This window comes from Poecilia reticulata, chromosome 15 (genome assembly GCF_904066995.2).
Source record: "Poecilia reticulata chromosome 15, P_reticulata-male-v2, whole genome shotgun sequence".
NCBI lineage: Eukaryota > Metazoa > Chordata > Actinopteri > Cyprinodontiformes > Poeciliidae > Poecilia > Poecilia reticulata.
In genome coordinates, this window is record NC_088844.1 from 8,262,839 (window position 1) to 8,285,021 (window position 22,183).

General features: G+C 38.2%; 1 protein-coding gene across 12 annotated transcripts in view; it reads right to left on the bottom strand.

The window, feature by feature from the left end:
• Positions 1 to 63: 63 nt before the first annotated feature.
• The window catches only part of LOC103476458 (mitogen-activated protein kinase kinase kinase kinase 3), a 51,027-nt gene continuing 28,907 nt past the window's right edge, over positions 64 to 22,183 (bottom strand). For 5 of the 12 annotated variants that reach the window (XM_008428826.3, XM_008428824.3, XM_008428829.3 and 2 more), the window contains 20 exons: positions 20,321 to 20,373; positions 20,081 to 20,119; positions 17,752 to 17,826; positions 12,549 to 12,600; positions 12,093 to 12,465; positions 9,700 to 9,806; positions 9,544 to 9,585; positions 8,514 to 8,598; positions 8,333 to 8,412; positions 7,964 to 8,024; positions 7,703 to 7,820; positions 7,431 to 7,489; positions 7,134 to 7,237; positions 6,458 to 6,629; positions 6,297 to 6,365; positions 6,083 to 6,175; positions 5,539 to 5,609; positions 5,029 to 5,084; positions 3,943 to 3,996; positions 64 to 3,547 (listed from right to left, as the gene is read on the bottom strand). In XM_008428826.3, coding sequence (XP_008427048.1) covers positions 3,460 to 3,547; positions 3,943 to 3,996; positions 5,029 to 5,084; positions 5,539 to 5,609; positions 6,083 to 6,175; positions 6,297 to 6,365; positions 6,458 to 6,629; positions 7,134 to 7,237; positions 7,431 to 7,489; positions 7,703 to 7,820; positions 7,964 to 8,024; positions 8,333 to 8,412; positions 8,514 to 8,598; positions 9,544 to 9,585; positions 9,700 to 9,806; positions 12,093 to 12,465; positions 12,549 to 12,600; positions 17,752 to 17,826; positions 20,081 to 20,119; positions 20,321 to 20,373 — 1,851 coding nt within the window. In that variant the 3' untranslated portion in view covers positions 64 to 3,459. The remainder of the gene's footprint in view (positions 3,548 to 3,942; positions 3,997 to 5,028; positions 5,085 to 5,538; positions 5,610 to 6,082; positions 6,176 to 6,296; positions 6,366 to 6,457; positions 6,630 to 7,133; positions 7,238 to 7,430; positions 7,490 to 7,702; positions 7,821 to 7,963; positions 8,025 to 8,332; positions 8,413 to 8,513; positions 8,599 to 9,543; positions 9,586 to 9,699; positions 9,807 to 12,092; positions 12,466 to 12,548; positions 12,601 to 17,751; positions 17,827 to 20,080; positions 20,120 to 20,320; positions 20,374 to 22,183) is intronic. The other 7 variants (XM_008428831.3, XM_008428836.3, XM_008428832.3 and 4 more) reach the window with 4 other exon arrangements.

Below are 22,183 nucleotides of genomic sequence, written 5' to 3' on the forward strand. Positions count from 1 at the left end.
CACAAATACTTCTGCAGTATTTTAAGGCAGCGCAAATGAACAAAGCACAAGACACCCGGAAGCTTCAGTTCCTTCTTTTTAATGTGTTAACCTGTCATCTCATAAATCTGTTACACTTCTGAAACAAAATATAGGCAATTATACAGTATGTAAAACAAACCCATTTTTATTTTACACTATTTACACTTTATAACGTTTGCATTGCATTATGAAAACAAAACAAAAACAAGAAGTGATGCGACGGCAACAGAGGAGACGTCACCTGCTGTGTTTTTTTTTTTTTTTGCTCAACATCGGAAAGGAGACGAGGATCACACGGCGTTTGGGGAAAAACTTGAAATACTTAACACTGATCAGCTAATGAGCAGCAGACAGGTAACGCTTCCAAAGAACGAAATCCCCAGGCGATGATATTTATGCCACTTAGATCTTTTTTCATCCAGAAAATTCACACATCTGGTACGCAAAACATCTTTAAAAGCAGATCAATTCTACAGGATACTTGACTCAAGTTGAGCAGATGCTGTTTGAAGATTTCACCTGGTCTCAGCATTTATCGAGTCGTTCATAAGAGGGAGGAAGCCAGGAAACGGCATGTAATCGAACATGAACTCTTGATGGACATTTTCCCGTGTCTGTTACGGTTAAAAGTCACAAAAAGAAAAAACAAACAACATGAAGCAACCGAAACAGTTTGGTCAAGAAAATCCACAAGCGATTCTAAAAAGAAAATCAGGTGCACCGAAATAAATTCAGACAAAAAAAAAAAGAAAAGAAAAAGAAAATTACGAGACAATATGTAGGTGCTGTGAGCTCTTTGAGAATTTAAAGAGATTTAGACATGATTTGTTCAACACAAACCAGCTGAGATTGGACTTTTTATTTCTGTTGAAATCTAAGATAAATCACGAGGTAGACTATCTAAATATGGCCACAAGGTTTAAGAACATGTTTAAGCGATATATTTAAAAAATATATATATATATATACATATCTCGTCTGACAAAAAAGAAACCCCAATGTTAATCATTTTTTTATTGTTTGCTTTTTTATGTATGGTTTTAAGTGTAAAAGGAACTTTGTAAATTAAACTGAAGCTTAAAATTTGATTTAGAATAAGTTTGGCATCTGTCTCTTCAATGAGTGTCTCCAGTTTATGAATTTTAAGGAAAAAAAACTGTCAAAATAAGAAGCTCTCCGAATAGTGTGTTTAAATGGAACTTGAGGAAAGTTTCCTTTAATAAAAAAATCCCACATGTCCAGGCAAAGATAGATTTTCTCTCATTTTGGGGGCTTTTCTTTTTATAGGATTTTAAAATAATCTACTTTAACTTCTAGCTTTTTAAAATATATTTTGTCTGCTACTAGAAAAAGACAATTTTCACTCTGTAGTTGTTATTTCTAACCATATTCGTATTTAGTTGCCAGCATAGATGACGTCCGTGCAGAATTTCTCCTCCCAAAGTTTGAAACAGCAAGTTTCATCGGCAATGAGGAGCGGTAAGCCTCAGAAATACACCAGCAGGGGGCAGCAGAGGTCTTCCAGCTGCTTTGTCGAGGCAGGAAGTGATTTATTAGCTAAACGAAGGGGTTTTTACGTCTCGTCATGCGTGCCTCTCTGGACAGAGATGAGGATTAGAATTTCACAAAGCTAAACATTTTACAGCATTTTTAAATCTCTAGGGATGGAGTTGAAAACATGGCGCTCCTTTAGATTCCATAGAATGTCTATATAAAGATATTTTCGTAACCAGAAATATCTTTAACAGACTAGTACTTAAGCAAGGAAAAGGCCTTTCTTCAGCCAGCTGACTGTTAGCTTGAAAAAATAATAAATGAACTACACCTTAATACTTGTTGCCGGCCGATGCCTATAGGTGAATACACATCTGAAGTTACGTCAATTTACGTGTGTTTATCGGACTTCATGGGGTAAGCCGGGAGGAAATAGTAGAGTGGACTTCAGCTGTGGGTAGTTTTATCAGAAACCGCGATGCTACAGACGATAACAGAAGAGGTTTCGGGCGTGACACGTTGGAGTGTTGACGGTGTAGGTTGGTCATTTCAAAAAGGAGGGGCGTATTTCGTTGTCGGTGATGCGAGTTGCCCTTCACGAGATCAACTAAGTTATTTCTGTGTAAATTATTAATTTATTGGGTTATATTTATTTGTTGCTGCTCCTTCAAAGTGACCTCAGCCAGATAACCAGACCAGCACACCACACACTTCCACGCTCATACTCTGCATCTACAGGCAAACACTGTGCATACACACACACTACCATGACATCACATTTGTTTATGAAACACATTTCGTCTCGTTGTGCAAATTTCAAATACCAGTGGTTCAATAAAAGGAAATAATAATAAAACAAACATAAAAAAAGGACAAATAATTCTGAATAAAACAGCGTTAAAAACTGAAAGGGGGCAGAGCTCCAAGTGATGAGGCAGGAAATGATGTATGCAGGATGAAAACGAGCATCCGCATCCTGCGTGTGTTTGTCGGGATCTCTTTGCGGGGAAATGTCCGATTACTGAAGCCGTCCACCTGAAGAGAACCGAACCTTGCCACACGTTAAAAACAAAACAAACAAAAAAAAAAAACAAGAAATTTGAGAATCTGTGACTCCTCTTTATGTCTCCACGGTTCGACAGAGCAGCTATTGACACGTATATACACAACCAACCAGACCTTTTCTTTTAGTGTTCGACTTTGCCATTTAAAAAAAATGTATTTACAAAGAATTAAATAAAGGTTTAATAAGCACTTGCGTGGTGTAGTGACGGGTACTGGGGATTTATCCTTAGCAAAAGTGGGAAAAAAAAAAAAAAAGATTTTTGTCTGGTCTCTTTTTTTTAAAGTTTTTTTTGGGGGGGTTGGGGGGGGGTCTTTAAAACAAACATTTTACGACAAATGATAATAAAGTTACGCCATGCCACAATAAATAAAAGAGACAGTTAAAACAAAAGAAATGGAGGAGGAAAGAAAAAAAGGGGTCAGGGGTGAATTTCTGGGGCATAATGGCCCTTCTATGAAGCTTCGGCACAAACAGCAGTAGTATTACAAGTAGAACTAGTGTAGCATTGGTGTGTTTTCTAGATGTTTCTATACTCCATGTGCAGTCTTGCAGGGAAAGGTTAGAAGCTGCGTCTTCACGCCGAGTGTTTAGACTCTGCTTTGACATAAACAAATCCAAGAGAAGCCCCTTCCCGTCCTCTCCCTGAACTAACTAACACCTTTCACATACACACACACACACACGGATGCAGTTTAAAAGGGTGCAAACATCTGCATTCACAAATTCTCCTAGTCTCCCGGTCACGTTACCAAGCAGGCGGGCGAGGGGGTTAAGCTGCGGTGCTGGGATGAAAGCGACTACCGGCTCGTTTCGTTGCTCCCTTGTCTGTGGTAGCGGTCGGGTGTTTAGACGGCGCTGCGGCGATGTTTTGTGAGGACTCAGTAGCTGTTCTCGTGACCCGCCAGGATGTAGAGGTTGCTGTGGGCTGTGGGGTTGTCCGTCGGCCGGCTCTCCAACACCACCACCCTGAAACACACGCGGTTAAATTAAATAAAAAAATTAAAAAATAATTTTAAAAAAGCAAGAATATGGCATGATTTCCCATGAATCAAAAGAGTAAAAGGAATGATAAAGAAACAGGATTTAATGTAGAAGCATCCGGTCAATCAGCAACCCATGGAGAAATTGGCTGAAGGATGTTATTTGGAGGAGGGAAAAAAATGGCTCATCACCCCAAACAACACCTAGAACAGAGTAATAGATTTTTAACGTCGCATATCATCCCTTATTTGGACTCAAGAGGATCAGTAGTAAGGTAGTAGACACCAGAATCTTCCAGAACGTTTAAGAGAAATTTGTTAGGAATCCCAAAAGAACAAAAACAAAACAAAAAAAAAAAAGCCGGTGAGTGGTGCTTGTACCTGGGCACAGAGCGGCCTCTGTCCTCAGAGTCTGGGTCTCTACCATCAGCTCGTCTTCAGCGAGAAGGCAGCAGAGAGGATGTTAATGGTGTGTTTGTGTGTGGATGGGGAGTCAGACTTTTCACACTTAAAGAAATGCTTAAAAGTTGAACAGAAATTTCTACAACATGTGTTCCCAACTTATTATTATTATTGTTTGTTTTTTTACACAACTTCTTTTCTAATCCTAGTTTTATGTTTGGGACGTGTTGTGTGTTCTGATATGACCACGTTAGCACACATCGATGAGGACAAGAGCTTCACTTAAACTGGTTTAAGAGAAGCTGCAACACCTTGCAAAAGTAACCATACCCTGTGAACATTTTTCTTATTTGAACATTTTGTCATATTACAACCACTTCAATGCAGTTTAGTGAGATTTTGAGGTGGTGTAGTACATTTCAAGCTGGAGGCATCCATTTCAATTGGTTCAAGTCCTGACTTTGGATGGGCCATTGTAAGACATGAAGCTACTGTAATCCAAATCATTGGGTCTCCAAAGTCAAACCTCAAGGTCTATTTTCCAGATTTATGAGTGTTTCAGTTACAGGGAGGACTGTAATTGGACAATTTAAACAATTTTCTCCTGGCCTTTTAGTTGCTATAGATGTATATTGTCGTATATCTGTAATTGTTCCACGATCTCTCAATTTTCAGATGATGGATGGAACAGTTCACAAGAGATTTTCAAAAATATACTGTCCTCAAAAAACAAACATCTGAGGGGTTCGCAGAACAGAAGCATTTATTAATCTCGCGTAGTGGATGATGTTTACTTTCGTAGTAATTCGTAAAGGCAATTTATTACACTGGATTTCATTTGTTTAGGTGTAACACAGGAGTAAAGGGGTAAAAAGCAAACACACACCATACTCGGTAATTTATAGAAGTCCGAATAAAATACGTCGAAGTTTGTCTTAAAAATCCCAAAAAGTTAAAATGTTCAAGGCACTTTTGCAAGGAACTTTGTACTCTTAGTATTTTCCAGCCGTGACCGCGCACATCTATCTGAAAACTTGCAACAGTAAAACTGGACGCCTTTCTCACCTGTCGGATCCCAGTAGTCTGAAGATGCGTGTGTTGTCACAGATCTCTTGCGTGATCTAGGAAAAAAATAATAAATTACAGATTCTACAAAGATAGAAAGTGGATAGAAATTTGAAGACTAAACAGAAATCTAGAGACTGGTTAAAAAGTCTACAATGAGTGAGCCTCATATTCCCACTAGGTTTTATTCCCCGTTTAGCATTAGTGGTTAATCTCGACAGGCATGATGATACCGTTATTAACTTCTCATTTCTGAGCAAAACAATCTGACAGGATAAATCTAGAGTGATTAGTCGGGAGTGTCACAATTACATAAAATCTACAAAACTAGAGTTTTTACTACCAGAGAGGAAAAAACTTAATGCCTTATTAGCTGGTGGTAAACCTCTCCCACAACTCTACTGTGATTTCATTTTTTATTTCAGAGGGGAAAAAGCAATTTCCCCTTGGGGTTCAACAAAGTATTTTCTGTTGTAAAAACACAGGTCAGCGATAAAAGATCAGACTAACCTCATTAGTCTTGAAACTTCGACCTTGCATGCCATGTCTCCAGAAGGCCAGAACACTGTCCTGAAGACAAACTGCAGGAAAAGAAGACATTCATTCTGCTTTTATCAAAATTGAGGCTTTTATCATGAAACTAAATAAATAATTGAAAGTCTAATGCTGGATAAATAAGAAAAAGTTCAACGACAGACGTTAATTTTGTCCAATCAGGTGTGATCCTTAAAAAAATGTCTTCTTTTGGAAACGCCTACTTCGTCTACAGACATACTTACGTTGTTGGACTAATTATTTGGGGGTAGGGTGTCCTAACTTTTTCCTCAGCTAGAGGACTAAGTTTTTATCCCTAACTAAAAAATGTTTTATTTTTTGTTATGTACAATTAAATAGATTCCTATTCCAGAAAAATAACAGATTAGTCATTGACATGTGAACATTTCTTTAAAACAATAGAATATATAATAGAAAGTCATGTTTTTTTTCACATTACTGTAATAATAATTTGTTTCAAAAGCTTTCTTAATCAGCTGGTCTGTCTTCCTTCTGTTACCTATAGCTTCGATCTGGAAGTTGAAGGTGAGTTCAGCAGACAACTTCCGGCTGGATTTTAGCCGGCCCTGGAGGTTCACTATCTTTATACATCCTGAAAGGCAAACAAAGATGAGATAGAAGAAAAAAAAAAGGATCAGAGTATGACCTATAAATATGTTTTCATTTGGTCTAAAACTGTAAACGTTGAGATGAGTAGAAGTTGTGTTTCTCACTGTCTAGGCAGACCAGAATAGTGTCTCGCTCCAGCTGCGTGACATGGATCACGCATGTCTGTGGCATGTCTGCAAAGAAAAACATCAGGACCGGGTTTGGTTTCGACTCCAGTTGTTTTTCGCTTAAAAAAAAGCCCCAGAAAAAGCCACACCGTTCTGACCTGCTTCTGTGAACCAGGAGGAGGCAGCATTGGGGTTGACTGTGCCGAACCGGACCACCTGATTGAGTTCGGTTCCTTTGCTGACCGCCACGCAGATCAGAGGATACACGTGCTCCGGGACCACCAACATCTCAAAGACTTCTAACGGACATGGCAACGGGAAATCGATGTTCTGCAGAGGAAAAAGGAATTAGAAATATGAAAGAAAGTTTGCAGATGTGAAACCGCGTCAGATAGCAGATTCTATTTGTTAAGTCAGGATTAAGTCCTTGCTTCATCTTCAAATTTAATATTTTTAAAGACTTGAAAATCTAGATTGTGCACATTTGACAAAATATAAACTATCGTAGTTATTACTGCTTTCATTTGGCTTGTTATAAAATAAAAAAATGGAAATCTTAGCGTCTTGGGAGGCACTAAGATTGCCTCCCAATCTTAGTTTCAAGCTAATTTAGTTTAGCTTGAAACTAAATTCAATTTAGCTTGAATTTAGTTTCAAGCTAAAAAAGGTAAAGAAAAGGTAAAGATTATAATCAAGGTATGCTTTTTTCCCCCCATCTTATATAAATACTAAATATGTTTGTGTTTTATGTGAATAAGTCAAGTCAAGCAAAACATATTCTGTTTATAAGACAAAAAAAGAGCTTGACATAATGTAGAGCAGTTTGGGACTGACCTTGATGAGCATGAACTTCTGCATGGACTCCACCCACTCCAGCAGCATGACACTGGACTGGAAGGCTCCACACAGGTATTTATGGCCGGTGTACGGGTTACGGACTAGCAGGAAATGACACACATTATCACTCACATGTCTTCTTTACAACCTTTGGTTTGATGTTACCATTGCCTGAATAGTTGGAAACTTATTGAATTAAAAATGTCATGATTTCTTTTTTCAAATATTGACTTTTGTAACGTATGCACATGTACACTACAGAGCTGTAAAATGAACAGTATGACAGATGCTTACCCACACAACACTTTTGGCATCCTTTAGTGTCTGGAATCTTATTGGAAACGGCAAACTTCCTACAATCAGGCACAAGCAGACATTACTCACCAAAACAGGCATATTAACCTGAGGCAAATATACAAAGACTTTATTCTGAATTGGCTGCTTTTGTTGTTGTTAACCTATTTAACTTCAAGTCAAAAAAGGTGGATTCCTACAAAAAAATGAAGAGATAAAATGCCTAAAAAGAAAAATAATTAACAGGTTGGAGTTCCTGACTGTGACGTTACCTTGGGATAATCTTATCAGGGAGTTTGTGTGTGGGAATGGCTACTGGTAGCTTCTGCAGCTGTCTGGCCTGTTCAAAGAGTCCGGACAGACTGTGGGAGTACAGCTGGGAGGCTTTTCCTGCAGTGGGACATTATTCATCACACACACCAGGTCATTAAAGAGTCAGAAATCTGAAAAATGTAACGTGGAATGCAAAAAAGCAGAAAAAAAACTAACATCACGACATTAGCCGTCTGTTATAAACGAGCTACTTAACTCACCAGATATAGAAAGAAGACAATTGTTCATGACATACAACCACGTACACCTCCGAGGGAAGAGCTACAAACAAACAAAAATACTTAATTTATAGCAATAACTACAGGAAAATAACTGGTTAAGTAACAATGTTCTAGTTGGGATAGTTTTACAATTACTTGTCTTTCTCTATTCTGCAAGAATGCAACTCATGCATAATCAAAAATTGTAACTTTTTAAAAAAGAACTGAGTGTATACTTTTTCATCCACTCATTGGTCACATTAAATCCCAGTTAAGCGCATAGATGACGGTTGTTTTAGCAAAACGGTGAGAAGTCCAAGGGGTATGAATACTTTACGAATTATATTTTGCATTTATGTTGTGTCTGACCTGCTCCATCGTCGTCTCATGAAGCTCATTAAGGTTTAACGTGTAGATTCCCTCCTCAGCTCCGAATATCAAATACTGATCTGAAGCAAATAAACAGAAAAAATCCTTAGATTTAACAAACTGAAGTAAAGGGAGGAAGAGAGTACAGATCTGAACCCAGATGGGTTTTCCTCTTGGTTACCTCTGGTGTCGGGGTTGATCCATGACGTGGCACAATGGATCTTCAGCGGACAGCCATTGAACACCTTGGAGAAACAGGCGCCCATCTGTAAACAGGAAAGATGATCTTTATTCTTTATTAGCCTGACTTTCTTCTGTTGTCATGGATATTCATCTTTGAAGTACAGAAATATTTTATTGTCAAATATGGTGGAGTTATCAAACAGGACCATTCGGTCATTAACTACAAAGTATAAAAGTTCACCAGGAGTTTACTAAAGATATTTATAGAGAGGGATATTTATAGAGATAGATATTTATAGAGAAATCTATAATTTTTTATAGATTAAATACCAAATCTATAAAAAAATTGATAAATGCAGCTTTTAGCAGTTTTTCAATATTGAATTTCCACAACAGAATGACACTCAAAGTACCAATAACATTTTTGTATCCAATTTTCTTGCCACTGGGTGGAAAACACCTACAGTGCTTTTTCACAAATATCGAAATCCCTTGGAAGAAAAGTTGTCTTCTTTTAGCTAAAGTTTTATGGTTTTATGCATTTTACAGCTGGAAAAATGAAATAAAATGGTGGTTCTTTAAAAATGTTAAATTTCCTGCAGTAGCGACATTACATGTCTTTTCTTTTAAGAGCTCATGCAAAACTTGTTGCTCTCAAGTTTAATTTAGCTGGACTTGGGGAAAAATGGCTCTTTGGATGGTAAAGGTTATAGATTCCTGGTCTAGAAATACCAACATTTTTTCATTGTTAATTGTCTTACATGTATCCAGATATGAAAAATATTAAAATCAAATTCCATACTTTTCCAGACTGCATTTTGTTCTTCAGACTGTTACGTATGCATTTATTGTTACAATCTTTGTTTGACTGCTTGGAAAACAGTACACTCCATCCATTTTCTTAAAAGAGAAACAACTAAAAAACAAAACTAACTGAAATTGGCTCCACAACATGATTTTACTTGCTTGGAAAACCCTGAATTGTGGGTATTCTGTCCATTGTGATCACAAAAGACAAGGAAACTTACATGGACTTTAGGTGTTGGAGGAAGACCGTTACTGATAGGCTTCTAAGACACAGATAAGAAAAGAAACATTTAGCAGTGCTTATTTCAACTAACAGTTCAATACAATAATATTTAGTTTAATATCTAATCTGGAACTCAAGTAGAACGTTTACTTACGGGAACATCCTTCTTGTCTTTCCGTACGGGGACACTAGGGGGCATGGTGGACTGCCTCTCACCAGGACTTTCCCTCTCACCATTATGGGGAGAGTTCAGCCCATTACCTAAAACAACAACACCAGCGACACAGCGGCTGAATGAGTGTGTGACTCAGAGGTTTCAGACATATTTATTGGTTATGATGCGAACAATTTAACCTGAGGTACTGGAGACAGAGAGGAATTATACAGGCAAAACAACTCGGGAGCAGAGAGAGGGGAGGAGACTAGCAGGAAGAATACAGAGTCAAATATAATGCATGAGCAATGAAGGGTGTGAATGCGCCAACTGCTTACCGCTGGACAGCAGCTGACAAAACAACCTCTGCGCACACAAGACGATGCGTTACAAGCTGCATTACAAGCTGCACCAGTGGCATGAAAAGACAAAAGACGTCTGATCTGCTGAGTGGGTGTGGTTCAAGTTTTGTCAGCACTGCGTGGACGGGCGGAAATAAATCAGCGAGGGCGAGTGGAGCGGCTGAGGCTAACGTCAAAAAATTCGGAATCCTATCCGCAGCACTTGTTTGTGAAGTTATTTCTGCTGCGACAATGTGCTGCTCAGACACAGACGGGCCTCCAGAAAACAGTGATTATCTCCTCCTCTGCTGTTGTTCTGAAAAGTCATTTTTGGAAAGCCCGTTTGTGTGAAATGAGTCCAATATCTCCATGGTGAGAAGGAATCCGTGAGTCGTGACCAAGCCCTTGTTTTTACCCGGTCCTGTCAGCCCAACAACCCCATCCACAGTGACACAGAAAGCCACATACTCGTGCTTAAGGAAGTCTTTCCCTGGCAGGCGAAGAAAACACAAGGAAGGTACGACATGTCAGAGGAAAACACAGTGCCATGTAAAAGTATTTATGGCCCTTGACAGTTTTTATATTGCCACATACTTGACCAAGATTTCACCAGCTCAAATTTAAGACAACAATAAACTAACGTTTCCTTGACATTTCTGTCAGGGAAAAGCTTCTGTCCTACGAGAAAAACTTCCCTACATAGATTAAATAGTCCTGCCACGACAAAATTAACGTATTTAACACCAACTTAAATACGTTATCTTAAATTCTAACGGATTGAAGATATTTTAAGGCCTAAATTTCAGTTGAATTTAAGACTTTTTAAGGATGTTGAGATTTTATCTGACAGCGCAACACAAAGTGATACAATGAAGGGTAAAAATGTAAAAAAGAAAAAAACAAAGTGAATTTGTGTTCAATCTTCTTCAGTGAAAGCTTTGTAGAACAATCTTCAGCTGCCATACAACCTCACAGACCTCTGAGGTATACTTCGACTGGCGTTGGACATCTAGAGGCTTCATTTTTTGTCCATTCATTGCGAAATAGCTCATGTTCAGTCGGACTGGACGGTGAGTATCTGTGAACATTCCTCATCGTATTTAGGTGAGTATCTTTTGATCCAAACCGCTCCATCGCAGCTAGAGTGGGGTGATTGTCCTGTTGGGCGGTGAATCTTCACACCATTTTTAGGCCTTTTGCTGTCTCTAACTCAACATTTTTGCAAGCATCCAAAAATATTAAATTCTGGTCTTATTTCATCAGTTCTCTCAACAGTTTCCTCTTTCTGCTGTACATGGTTTGTGGCAAACAGGACTCAGGTAACGTTTGAGGTTCTGATGTGAAACAATTAAAGGTTCACACGCTGCAAGGTGCAGGAAACAAAGAAGAAAAAACAACCAGTGCTCAAGACAACCAACATGATCAAACAACTAAAACAGCATTTTGCTGACTATGTCAAACTAAGCAAATTTGTCAGAATAAACATGTTTTCCAGATTTGGAACTAGCAATCCTTTTCATGCTGGAAGAAAGCATAAGACATTCTGATTCACAGCCTGGGGCCAAAACACACTACATAGGAGAAACATCTCAGATACGCATCACAATAAGCCCTTCTGAAATTCAGACCCTGGATATTGCTCTGCACACTATTTTTTTCTCTCTTCATTTTGCTGTAAAATATGAGCCTCAACTGAATTCTTAGTTTCATCATATGATCATCTGACTCTGAACTGTGACTTCTTCCTCCTAGAGTGAGGGAAAGCGGCAGTAGCTTTTGACTTACCGGATTAAAAAACAAAAAAGGAAAATAATAAGACTTCAGAAAAGACAAACAGTAATACGGAGCAGGAGCTGATGGAGAGAAGGAACTTTAAAGAAAAGGATAAAATAAAACTTAAAAAGCGTTGCTGTTAATGGGCTCATGGAACAGATACATCAGTTAGTCTACAAGAACTGGCTAATGGGAGACCACAAAAAAAAAACAAAAAAAAAACTGAAGGGAACAACAGGGTCTGTGGATACTACCCGGCTACCAATCAGCTGCTCTTACTCTCTTCCTTTTCCTGTTCCTCTTTCACCTCCTTCAGCACCTCCCACGCCTCCTCCAGCTCCTCCTCTGTGTGAGGCGTGTGGAGCCACTCCCAGAAATGCCTAAAGCTCCCATCATCATCATCCTCTGGGGCAGAGCTTTCCACGTCTTTGCGCTGCGGGCTGTCGTTACCTAGGCTGCTGCGGCGGTGGGGTGGCAGCTTCGGGGGCGGGGGCCGCGGGGGGACGCTGGTGGACGCCTTGGCGGGGCTCGGCGTCTCTGTGGCCGGGCACCGCTTGATGGTTCCCCCTCCGGTGTCGTCGTCATTGTTGTGCGATTGGCCATCATCGTTTTTGTGTTGAGGCTGGTGCTGGGAGGAGCTGAGAGACTTAGGCTGGGAGTAAATAAAGATGAGTTTTTTTTTTCTTCTGCTGTATATTAAGTTACAAACTGAATGAAAACAACAAGTACTCCTACCTTCGGAGGGAGTGGGGGTGGCTCCTTTGGCCTCTTGATAGTGCTCGATTTGCTGGGGAATGAAAAGGCGGCTTTTTAGTACAAGCAACACCGACTGAAAACCAGATTTGTGAGAACTAGTAGTTAGAGTTTTATTTTTTTTTAAAGGTTTTTAAATGATTACTGCATTGGTCATGATAGGTAGTTTAAACCTGCTCCAGATTTCTACACATTAATAATACAATTTGCCAAAAACCTTACAATTTAGTCAACTAATGCTTATTTTAGTATTTATTCTGCATCATTTCTTGACCATGTAACTCAGGTGCACCGATTGCATTTTTCTAGCCAATAACAGATCACTAAGTAGCCCAATTTTGGCCGATAACATTGTATTTTATATTTTGCTTTCGGTCTGAAAAGTTGCTAAATATAGCGACAAAGTCGCAAAGTTGGCAACAGTAGTGTGACTATCGTTAACTGAAAAGTGACCAGCTGGAAGTGCGCTCAGACAACCCTCTGTCACTGCAGAGCAGCAGAGGATGTTTCTTGATGCACATTTTGAAGGATCACAGAAAAGGGTGATGAAAACAGCAAACTTCCTCAGTTTCACAAAAAACAGAGATTTTTACATTGCTTAAGGTGGATTTTTGGCTTTTCTGAAGAACAGTAAATGCTCTATTCTCCTTACATATGTAGTAAAAATCTATACATCTTGTTCAATTACAGCCATATGTAGCATCAGTATCTGACAAAATTACATCTTGTAGCTTAGTTTATTCACTCCAAACTAGTAGATGGAAACATGCCTCATTTATATACTTTTTTTTTGGGGGGGGGGGTTTGCAACATTTTAGAAGTTCACTCAAAATTTGCACAGCAATTGGATGGAAACAAGCTAAAGATAAGATGATTCACATGTAGCAATTTATCGGTGCACCCCTTTCTCTGCTTGCTTTTTTGCTATTTTTATTGTTTCTAATATTATTTTTTATTCTTAGAATCAAAGTGACTTGATTTAAAGTTCTGTGCGACTTTACAGAAAAATTGTAGCAAAGCCTGGTGCCTTCAAATGTCTGATGTGTAGAGGTAAAGTACCGTCAAGAAAGGAAAGAACGTTCATAAGTAAGTAAGGAAACAAAAGAAGGACATGAAAGGACGGAAAGATGTAGCGAAGAAGAGGGAAGGAAGAACACCATTTTTAGACAATGGGATATTGTTCTATACACTTTTTTTTTAAACTGTAATCAAAGTCCATACTTTTCAAGACTTTTAAAGGTGTATAACTATCTTTTGTGGCTTAAAGACCTTTTAATTTAAAGAGCCAAAGAGTTTTTCCTGGCTCTATGGAGTGTAGAGTTATACTTCCCTAAAAGCCAACACTGTTTCAAACTAGTTAGCAAGCTATCAGAGTCCTGTCTGTTAGCTAGCTGACTGCAGGCTAGCTACCGGATGAGGCAGATAAAGTAGTCAGTTAGCTCATGTTAAACATTTTCACTTTTAACATCAGTGTTAATATTGTGATACAAAATAAACTGTGACACTTTTACTCATTGCTATCATACAATGAGACTCATGCCAGCCCATTCCAAACATAGATACATGTTAATGAATAATGAGTGATACAGAAGGCCAGAAATCATCATCGAAGGTGTCAGTGAATGAAATGAAAACAAATACACATGAGTCAGGAAGCCAAAAAAAAAATGCTGTTATCACACAAAAACTGCTGAGAACAAACAGTTTGGTCCTGAATTTTTTATGAGCTGCTCCTCCAAGATCCACTGACGTGTTTACAGAGCTCAAAACCAAAACAAGCGAAGGTCACAAGGTCAACTGAGACAGGTCCAAGAAGCTGCTAGACTAACAAACACATTAGGACTCATTTACTCCACATGTGTGAAAACAGAGCAACTCTGATGCAGCTTAGATGGCACCACTTTATAAACCTCCAGCGCTCATCTAATCTGCTTTTAATCAGCAGAATCTGATGCAGATAATATGTTGACGATGGCGCACGGCTACTTGTTCTGTATTTCAACCAGCGAAAGTATTTGGATGGGGTCAGCTAGCATGAGAATAACAGCCGGCACACATTTTATGCATGTGCTCATATAACGGAGAAGGCCATCAGCTCAAGTATTCCTGCCAATAACATTGTGTTCTCGCTCTACAGATTATACACTTAGCACGTTTAACCCTCTTAGATGGAGCTAATGCTGCCCGAATATACTTTGTTTTTCATGCTATGGATGCTACTACTGACTCAGAGCTTCTTCTTCTTTTTTGTTGTTGTTTTGTTTAGTTGTGTTTCTTCCGTAAATGAAGCCACCAAAGTACCTACTACTGCCATTTACTTTTACCTATTCTTTAACATAAAGAGTACAAATCTGGTTCTGCTACTAATTGGCATAATAGCCGACTTCAGTGTTTTGGAATCCAGGTAACTAAATTTGAATCTGTCTATACAACTGGGCCGACTTGACCATATGTTTCTGTTTCTTTTGTGAAGAAAATTAAACCAAATGGAATTTGATTGCTGCTCAGTTGCATCTCACGACCCATTTGTTCAATTCAATTAAAAAATACTTGATGTTGCACAGTAACATGTCCTACATGCCACCATCAGTTGTTGGAGGGGACTGCTAATCCACCTCATTTCCTTTTGCTGCTCCTCTTCCAATCTCTACGAGTAGAAAGCTGGGCAGAAAAAGAGTCTGGGATGTGATATCTGCCTATTACAATTGATGAAAGAGATTCCTCCTTCACTCGCTGTTCTTTCGTCCTGCTCTGCATCCATAAACCCTCTTTTCCCCAACTCCTCCAGGATTAGAGATCATAGTTTAGGCGTTATTTGAGCTGTTGAGATGCTTATCTGCCACCTCCTGTAGTGAAAACACCTTGTTGCCTCGGTTACACGTCACAAATGTCCGAATGTAAAGAAATTATGAGCAAACGTCTTTCCAGTTGCACAGCATCCAAAACCAGAGGGGATAATTTTCCAAACATGTAATATCTTAACCCACCAAAAATGAGCAGGCTTTAAAAAGACAAATCAGGGCCAACATGCCTCCACCACGAACACAGCAATTCAATGATTCCAGCTTCATGTTCTTCATGCCCTTTGTGTTTTCCAGCTCACTGTGTGGGTGCTTTGTTACCACCTAACGTCCAACAATGTGCAAAGGGCAAAGTATCCATTTCTAAACGTGGTGGATAATATTGTTGACAAGGAACACTTTGGCCTACTGCAGTACTTTGGGTCTGACGCAAAAATAGAAGATCTACAATTTTATTTTTTTACTGTAGGAGAAGGAAGAGACAGACAGACAGTGTTTGAGTAAACACACACACAGACGGAGCAAGGAGCCACACAGATGGTGATGCAAGCAGAGAGCAGAATAGCAAGAAGAAAACTTTGCAAGGACCACATATGAAAGAAATGAAACTGAACTAATGTCTGATGTTGCTTCGAGTGAAACTTTAAAGCTACTACAGAAATTAGTGACTTAGCAAAAAAAAAAAAAAAAGCCATTCTCTTTAACTTAAGCCACAAACTTCAGTGAATTTTATTGGGATTATAAGTTACAACAAATAAAAGGAAAAAAAAAAAAGCAGAACTGCAAAGTAGAAGAAAATGGATATGTGGTTTTCAACATTTAGCCGAAAAATTTGCATTTCTATTCAGCTGACTTGATTCAATACTTTGCAGAAAAACCTTTCAATTACACTCGCAGGTCTTTTGGGGTTTGTCTCTGCCAACTTTTCACATTCAACAGATTGTGAAAAATTTCTAGACCAATATTTTTTCTCGCTATTCTTAGATAAAACTGTTAACAGCTGACCTCTGCACACTGAACCTCTTGGTTTCTCTGAAAAATGCTTCTCCTTGTTTTTCATTTTAAGAGAACAGCCATGTCTTGGTAGGTTTACAGTTGTGTTTTTGTCTTTACATTGTCAGATGATGGATTGAACAGTGTTCTGTGCTTGGGATATTGTTTTATACCCTAAAGGTAGGTACTGACTAAAATGTTAGCTGTGCTAACGCTAAGTCGCTAATCATAAACATTAGTTCTGCTAATGCTTAAGCGCTACACCAACACAGTATTGAGTGGAAGTTAATGCTACACAGCTAATTTTAGCGATGTTGATACCCACCATGTAGCAATGACACAACATGAACTGTAGCAAATCTCCCTCAACAGAATCAAAGTTCTCATTAAATTTTTGTGTGTTTTTGTGCTTCAGGAAGTGATTTTTTTTCCCCCACTCATGGCCTCAGTTTTATAGTTGCAAAGTGTTGCTAACTCTGTTGCTAATGTTGCCTAATTGGCTACGGTAGGACGTCAGTCAGAATACCCACAATACATCAGTCAATTTTCCGAATCTCATCACAGGTGAACAACGCGAGAAGTATCTGTTTTAGGTATGCTGTCATACAATAATACCTTATCTTCAATTATATATCTAAAATCAAGTTTAAATGCTAAAGAGACAAAAAAATTCAGCTCTTCTATTAACACATTAGCTGAAGGGTGATCTCAACTGGAAAATACTGTCTCTGCAACCTTCACCCTGACCTATTTGTTGTGTTACTTGGTCTTCATTGTGCTTTTCATTCAGTAATAATCTCTAACAAACTGCTCAGGTCCTCAAAGGGCATCTTTATACTGAGGTTTAGATACAAACAGGTGGACTTTATTCACAATTTCATACTGGATTTTTTATTTTTTGGATATACCAAAAAATTGCCTGAATACAGCTACATTCAGATTTTTATTTCTTAAAAAAAGTTGAAAACCATACATCATACGCTTTCTATTTCACAATTATGCATCATCACTCTGCTCTTTTACATAAGATCCAACTAAAACGCAATAAAGTTGTGTTTGTTATGTTGAAATGTGGAAAACCCTGACGGTAAAAATACCTGATTTTAAAACATGTTTCTAATTCAGTGCATTTGAGGCCTTCACAGTAACTGTTAGTAGCTTTAAAACCTCACATCAGACAGCAGATGCAGTGTGAAAAACACACACACACACACAGGCGGCATGATGGTGGTTCGTGCTGCATGGAGACGCGTGGATGAAACTGTGGAGAAGACGAGAAGCCTTCCTCCTCGTTTCCCTCTCAAACTCATCTTTTGGCCTTCGCGAGGAGAAAAAGATGTGGAGACAACGAGAGAAAGGCTTCCAGTTTCTGAGACTGAGCGGGAACTTACTGAGTGTGAGTTTCATCATCATCTGCACCATCATCATCCTCATCCTCATCATCCCCTAAGTGTGCAACATGGCCCCTGGGAGAGGAGGGGAAGACAGGAGGGGACGATCGGAGGGTTGGGGAAGGAGAAGGGGGGTAGATTTTGTTGCAGTGGGGGAGAGAAGTAATGGGGGCAAGATCAAGCAAATAGGGATGGGAGATGACAACAGGAGAAGGAGGAGGAGGGAAGAGGGGGAGGGAGAGCTGAGTAAAGCTCAGTTCACACACTACGTCTAAGATCTAAACTCAGGGCAGATCTGCAAGGACTGAAGGATTCCAGTCCAGCAGAATAATACACAAGTCCCTCGGGTTTAACGGCAACCTTTCTCACTCTGCTGATTGAAACTTAACACTTCTCCACTAAATACTTTCTGTGGCCTCATTGTTATCGCTGGAGATAACTTATCCCATATAAACCCGGACAAATTCATTGGCACCCCAGGTAAAGATGTAAAAGAAAAAAAAGATATCTTAAAATAAATAAAACTTCTACAGCATGGAGCAGAATCTCACACTGAACAACTTCTGTGTTGATTTGGCAAAACGTTATGCATCATTAATGACATCTTTTCTGTTTACCAGCAAATTTTATTCAGGCACATAGTGCCATTTCATAGCACAATCAAGTAGTTATGGTAACTTCAGTTGTTAAAAAAATGCTTTAAATATCAAATATGACAGAAGAAATTTTACTCTGGGCCTCTCCCTCTTCAAAAATTCCTGTTATTTCTGAAACTCAGCCTTCAGGAAGGCGCCCCTCTAATAACCCTTTAGTAAATTTTTTCCAGCGTTTCACTGAGAAGTAGCTAGTCTGAAGGAGCAGAGTGGTGGAGTCTGTGAGGCAGAAGCTCAGACGCTAACCTGGAGCTTTGTAGCCTAAAAGCTTAAGTGTAGTGTTTATCTGACCAAACCCAGAGGATCAACTTAGAGTCTCAGAACATTTTTTTTATATTTACATTTGTTTTGGTAAGACAAAAAAAAACAAAACAACTTTTTGCCTGTGGCATCTCCCTCAAACAACTGGTTCCTATAGTGATAGCATCTAATAGTCATTGAGACTATATTTATGGAAAAAAGTTCTGAAGTCATAAAAGTACCTAGAAATTTTGTTAAACTTAAAAAGGATGGTAAAAATAAAAATATTACTTCAGTAAATATTACTATTACATTTAATGGTTGGCAAGGGGCATCATTAACAGTAATCTACTTAAAAACAGATTAACTTTATTTTTACCCACTCAATAGAAGCACCAAGATTTTATTTTCCTGTGAAAAGTTGCTGTAGCAGTAAAAGAAGAAAATAGCTCATATTTTAAACCCATCTTCTACCAGGGGTGCCAACAACTTTGTCCACATCTGAATATTCTCAAACAGAAAACCTACTTTTGCTTTTCAACCAGAAGTATTTGTCTCATCTTCTTTTTATTAAACCCTCCAACACCTGTACGCTTCTAACTGACCCAGAGCTACGCTGTCAATAAATCTGGGAACAAAATAACAGCTTAAAGCTTACAAAGTCTTTTAAGCTTCAGTTAACATTTTTTTTGGCTTTTTTGATACATTTGTTATAACTATCAATCATCAAAGTCAACAGTCCTGATATGTAACCAGTTATAGTGTCTTCATGAAGGCACTATAGTCTTTCCTGCTTAAATATGCATGAAAGTGTGAATTTTACTATCTAATAAGAGCAGTTCTACATAATACAACAAAGTGAGATCACTCATTTATTTATCGAGTCTCAAACTAGAAAACTGCATTTTTAAAAATGTAAAAAAAAAAAAGAAAGAAAAAAAGCTAATAAAGGGACTGTTTTCTCCAGCAGCTCACAAAATCTCTCAGAATATCAAAAAGCACATGGACAACAACAATTATCATTTAAGCGCATAAGAATTTCTCCAACGTCTTGTCAGTATGTTTTGGTAGAATTAAGTCGCTTGCATCTTTATATGTGTGACTCATTGCATGTGTGTGAATGTGTGTGTGTGTGTGTGCGTGTGTGCGAGCCATGCTCTCTGCAGGAAGCTCCTAAGAAATCCAGCATTTTCCAGTCGCAGCATAAAGCAAGCCGCAGAAGAAGAAAAAAAACAAACAAGGGAAGCAGAACCTGGAACGTGAGAGCCGTGACAGCACTGAAGTCATTATTACGACGGCATTAGTGGCGTGTGATTGGCAGCGTTAGTCCTGCCGTTAAATGATTCGCTGATGAGTGAATGCGGTTAAAATACACACTCGCAGTTCAACACGTCGGTCCAACCAGAAGTGAAAAAAAGAAAAAGGCTCAGACTCACCTCTGCTGAAGTTCCTCCTCGACAGACTTGAGAAGGCTTCTGTTTAAGATGCAGACAGAAATAAGTGCCTTTTCACAAAATTGTTGTAAAATTAACGCTTCGTCGGCATTAATTTTAGAACAAAGTATAGTCCACACCCCCTAATCTCGATAGTTTTGACTGGTCTATTGATTGAACACTAAAACATGTATTACAGAGGGAGAAATGAGCAAAGCTGAATATTTAAAATCATCTACTTACTTGTTTCCTCCCAGCAAACTTGGTGAATCGTGGCCGTACTCCAGCTGCAAGTCCTAAAAGAAAAAGAAATCATGTTAGTATCGTAGTCCTGTGTATCACATGCAATCGTTTCTTCATGACAGCAATAGGACAAATTTTCCTAAATGACAAGAAACTAAATAAATACCACCTTGGAATTTTATATTTTATAGATTCAATACACTAATCCTAAAGTTTATACATTTTTCCCCCTCTAACACTAATTGTCTTATTAAAGCTTTCCATTGTTTTACAATCCTTACTAGTAAAATATCTAAACTGTTTTTCAAATTTCTATTTATTTATTTAATTATTTTTACAAAAAAAAAAAAAACGAATATATCCTGGAAGCTTGAAAACTGAGTTTGGGTAAATTTGGTATGATGTGCTTATAAATTTCTATGCCACTTTTTGTATTTTTCAGTCAAGATAATTTTTTTATTATTACACTTACTGATTGATATCTACAGCAAAGTGAATAAATGACTGACTACAGAAATAAATACAGTAACCAAAACTATTTGAATTGTTCAAATAATTTTGCCAGAGTTATACTTTACACTTAAGTTGTGACTCTTTTGATTTGGAAAAAAAGATCACTTAAAAAATAATATCTTGTGTAATTTAACCACATTTGGTCACAAAACGTCTGTTTTCTAATAATCCCAAGGTGGACAAATTGATATAATTTAAAAGTGAAATATATTCCAGCCTTTTTGTTGATTATTTGAAGCTAAAGCTATTTTTTATTTTAACTTAAGACACCAAACAGGAATTGAGTAAAGGTTTGAACTGTTTGCTAAAAATACTTATTTTTAATTGTATATGTCAACTTATATTTGAAAAAAGCCATAGTCCAGATTCAGGACTAACTTAAAACTACTTTAAAGTGTTCTAGTTATGGTTAGGCTCGCTAAGTTTTAGAAGTAAGACTATCTAATACCAGATAGTAAAAGTACTGATAGATCAGGAAGCTGGCATTAATTAGATTCAACATATTTACTATTAAACTCTGTTTTAAATCCCCTGCATCAGCTGCCTCGCATTTAGATCAACTTAGACCAATATAAATCAAAAGCTGGGCTTAGGATCTGTTACATAAAGCCACAGACAGAGCATTGTTGTGTTGCATGAACATTTTACAAGACAAAGAGAATTAAGCATGCAACAGGAAAGAACACGTACTGAAAAATAATAATAAAAAAAAATTTAGAAAAAAAAAAAAATCAGAGGTTCCGTGCTTGTAGTGAACTACAGCCGGTCAGAAGTAAGAAAACAAAATTCAGGTTAGAACAGAGAAGGTGAGAGTCTGTGAAGAAAAAGATCAGATATGCTGAAAAAAAACAACAACAGCACAACACAGCAAACACTCAAGAGTTTCAGCACATGTACAGTATGAGACTGATGCAAGATCTTTTCACAGTCCCAGCTCTGTGTTTGACTCGGACCTCTAACCTTCTGTACATTTGTATGTTTGTCACAGGACGCATTTCATATACAGCATAACAAGAGAATAACAACAGTGATAATCATGTGACAATAACACCTGAAGCACCAGTTAGTGAAGCGGAAAGTCGGAAAAGAGGTGAAGAGAGAGAAACACGGACGGACCAGAAGAGATGGATCAACATCGTGAGGATCTACGTCCAGAGCCTTGCAAACATCTTCATACTTATTGAACTTTCACAGAGTTTTTCAATCAACTACTTAAACGTATTTAATGTGTTTCACTGGGACTTTTTTTGTGACAGATTAACGTAGAGAAAAAAAATTATCATCAAACTTTTTTTACAGAAAAATTTGGAGAATGTGGCAGAGGGTTTCAGGCCAACTTTATTATAGTGA